The sequence below is a fragment of the Sesamum indicum genome, linkage group LG15 (genome assembly GCF_000512975.1).
Source record: "Sesamum indicum cultivar Zhongzhi No. 13 linkage group LG15, S_indicum_v1.0, whole genome shotgun sequence".
In the NCBI taxonomy this organism is placed as follows: Eukaryota; Viridiplantae; Streptophyta; class Magnoliopsida; order Lamiales; family Pedaliaceae; genus Sesamum; species Sesamum indicum.
In genome coordinates, this window is record NC_026159.1 from 7,314,752 (window position 1) to 7,318,606 (window position 3,855).

The 3,855-nt window shown below is 34.0% G+C and overlaps 1 protein-coding gene across 2 annotated transcripts in view; it reads right to left on the reverse strand.

Moving 5' to 3' along the window:
* The window catches only part of LOC105178155 (26S proteasome non-ATPase regulatory subunit 4 homolog), a 7,281-nt gene extending 4,866 nt beyond the window's left edge, over positions 1-2,415 (reverse strand). For both annotated transcript variants that reach the window (XM_011101542.2, XM_011101541.2), the window contains exons 1-6: positions 2,255-2,415; positions 2,040-2,153; positions 1,768-1,873; positions 1,301-1,415; positions 999-1,208; positions 597-906 (exon numbers count right to left, since the gene is read on the reverse strand). In XM_011101542.2, coding sequence (XP_011099844.1) covers positions 597-906; positions 999-1,208; positions 1,301-1,415; positions 1,768-1,873; positions 2,040-2,153; positions 2,255-2,266 — 867 coding nt within the window. In that variant the 5' untranslated portion in view covers positions 2,267-2,415. The remainder of the gene's footprint in view (positions 1-596; positions 907-998; positions 1,209-1,300; positions 1,416-1,767; positions 1,874-2,039; positions 2,154-2,254) is intronic.

Sequence of the window (3,855 nt, forward strand, 5' to 3'; positions counted from 1 at the left end):
TGCCTCAGACAAAATTCAACTTTTCCTAAAGTTTCAAAATGGCCTCTTGCTAAAACTAAAGAAAAGACTTGCAAGCAATTCCATACGACTAAGCAACTATGATACATACAAGTATTCCAATAGTACATGTTTCCTGCATGTTTTGGGGCTCCCATTTATTCAATTACTTGCTTGTGAACATCAGATATCGTCACTCACGAACTTACCAATGCCAGAAATACCCTGACCCTTGACAACATGTCAATCTATAAAGACTATATGTATGATAACCATGCTTCCACAGCTCTAAAGTGCTTGTGTAAATGTGTTGATATGCAGGAAATATGCTTATTCAGGGATTTAACAAGAGCTCATATCTAAAATGATCAGTCCACTATAATTACATTTGGTCCAAACCGTGTTCTCTATAATTCAATGCTTAAACTTAAGCAAGAACAATTGAAGTCGTCAAGGAGTAGATGTCATTGGTCATTAACCAACTATGGGATTAACATTTTGAAGAAAAAAGCTTTCTGAAGTCCCATTTCACAACTATCATGCAGTTCATACATACAGCAGAGACACTCATGAGAATTCAGTAAATGAGAGAGTCCAACCATCAGATCATTTGTCTTCTTTTCAGGTTCAGAAGTATCAGCATTCACATTGTCGGTCATGGTAGCATCTTGTGAAGTGGATTGTTGTTCTCCTTTTTCTTGTTTTGAAGCTTCTTCTGCAGCTTTTTTGGCAGCTGCTTCTTGTCTTGCCCTCTCCTCTTCCATTGATACTCGAAGTGCAAGAGCAAGTTCGGGATCCAAGTTTGGATCTACACCAAATTCAAATCCAGATACTCCACCAGCTGCAGCAGCAGCTGCGGCTGCTGCAAAACCACTCCCCCCTTCTCCATCACCAGTAAAGATGGGAGTACTGCAGAATGAAGAAAAATAATGGAAATCATAAAATGATAGGTTCATTTTGAATTGACATAGAATGCAATCTGGAAAAGAAAAAAATAAAACCTGATAAGCACATCAGAAAGAGCACTTGGACCCGGAGGAACATGAACGATATGACTGCTGTCATTATTATTTACAGCAGCAAGCAAAGCTTCGAGCTTTTCACTCTTTTCTTGATCTTCTTCACCGAAGTTTACAATGTCAAGAGCTACACTGTTCTTTTTCAACTTTCTTCCAATCAACTCTAACACCTTTTTGTCGTATTTAACAGGACTACAAACACACGAAATAAAAAAAACATAAAATTAAATCTGAAAACAATAGCAGAAATTTGACTTCGAAGTACATAAAATAGTGATTCTTACCTTCCAGCAAACACAATTATCCTTTGTTGCTGCTTCTTGTTTTGGCGATGTTTGAGAGCCAACTGCGCAACCTGGATCCCAGCAGCCAAGTTCATTTCACCGCCTATTTCTAAACCTATATATCAATAAAGCGGAATATTACTCTGTACAGTAATAACAACATTCAACATAATCAGTTAAGATAGACAATGACTTATTAATAAACAACTCACAGGCCATCCCTACTGACACAGTTCACTGAACTTCCATATTTTCACAACCATAGAAACCATATCTTGTTTTGGTTTTCCTTATTTCATTCTATAACCAAATCACATACACATTCTAAGTACTTTAGGGACCCCATAACTATTCATCTTTGGCCCAACTTAGGAAAATCTCACTTTTCAATTAATAAAAGGAATTCCCTCAAGCACAAAAATAGTAAAATTAAGATAGCATAATCAAACACAAGTATAAAAGCTAACCGTGCATGCAAGCCAAGATCTTGCCAAGATCACTAGTCGGAGTGACCAATACACGGACCCCTTTCCCAGCCATTGTTAAAATTCCAACTGTATTCTCGGGATTTGACTACAGAAAGAGGAAAAAAAAGGAAATAAACCAATCAATAAACCTTACCACGATTAAATGAAAATAAAGCTCCAAATAGTGGCAAGCAAAATTGAAACCTTGGTCAACATCAGAAACGCGGCATATTCAAGAGACAAAATATAAGAAAAAAGTTCGAAGAGAATACTTGAGTTTTAGCTCCACAAATTAGGTTAACGGCGTCGGCTTGAGCTTGGAACCGATTGGGAGAGTAATCTCCGTTCCGCATCCACTCCGAATTATCGATGCAGATCATTGTCGCCTATTTTCAGCAATATAAAAAATTGACTAGTAAGTAACCAATCGAAATAAAAATTGAACCCTAATTTCAATTAAAAACAAGAAGGCAAATGAAAGGCAAACCTCGAGCACCATGATTATACAAAATTGGAATCAGATTATAGGGAAAAACAGAGCCCTAAAAACGGGAGAAATTAGCAGCTGAAACAGGTCTTGTTTTTTTAGTGGAAGAGTAGAGAATTTGGGGTTACTTGCAGGGCTGTAAACTTGACATGGAGAATGAGAAAAAGGTTTTCCCTTTCCGGTTTCATCATTTTACCCCTAAGTTTTGGAAAATTACAATGAACTACCTTGTGTAAATTATCTTTTTATCTAATACTATTGATTTACTTAAAAGCATCATAGTAAATTAGTAACTAGCTCTATTTGATAAAAATACGAATTGACTAAAATGTTCTTAAATATATTTAATTCTTCCATGAAAGTAAGTTTGCTTAATTAATTAGTTCTATTGATAATTTTTTTATTCATGTAAGTGTAGAATTTATTTTTATCAATTTTGATCATTTATTTATTTATCTTTACTCTCTTTTATTTAATTTAATTAAATAAATATAATAAAACTTTTAATATATATCAATAATTATATAATAGTAAGGGATAATTACACGCCCCTCCCCTGAGGTTTGTTGTAATTATACATAGACCTCCTGTAGTTTGAAAATTACATCTAGCACCCCTGAGGTTTGCGTCCGTCTAACAAATAAGTTCCTTTGTTGGTCAAATTTTACCAAATTTGTTGATATTAATAAGAAAAATTAAAAAAAAATCTGTATTTATTCCCGATTAACTTATCACTGATTTATTTCAGGTTAAATAATTTTTTATGACCAAATTACCCAATACGTCTTCACGTGTTAATGCATGTGAGGAGGTATATCTTTACCATTATAAGGGTAGTTTAGTCGAAAAAAAAATCATTTGATCTATAATAAGTCAGTGATAAGACAATCGATAGTAAATATTTTTTCATTCAATTTTTTTGTTAATATAAGCAAATTCGTTGAATTTTGGCTAATGTGTGACTAATTTGTTAGACAAAAACAAACCTCAAAGAAGGAAAGTGTATTTACTTGATCTACGTAATTACAACAAATTTTAAGAAAAAACAATGTAATTATTCCTAATAGTAATTTCAATATCTCTTTAATAACTCCACAATTACAATTTACTTATTTACTTTTCTCCATATCCACCATTCCGCATTTCTCTCTTACTTCCCTTCTCCACATATCTTTCTCACACGAATTAACTTCTTTCTCTCACAAACTTCCTTCCCCTCACCATGTTTGTTTCTCCACCTTTTAATCTATTGTTGGGAATTTATCCCAACAGTGATAGTCCAAAATAAATCATTTCAAACTATTACAAAGATGATGATAGTTGGAATACCCTTATACAAATATATTACAAATTAATGAATAAATAAAAAATAAATAGATATGAATATATAAAATATAAAAGCAGTAAATTTCATTAGAAAATTGACTCAGGAGCCAGATCCAGCAAGAAGGAGGCCCAAATACCACCAATGGCCGGCAACCCCTCACGGGTGCTAAACCCAAAGCCACCAAGGCTCAGTCCATAAAGGACAAACCAGAACCACTCAATTTTTCACCGAAATCACTAAGATACTATCCACAAAGGACCACAAAGATTCCACA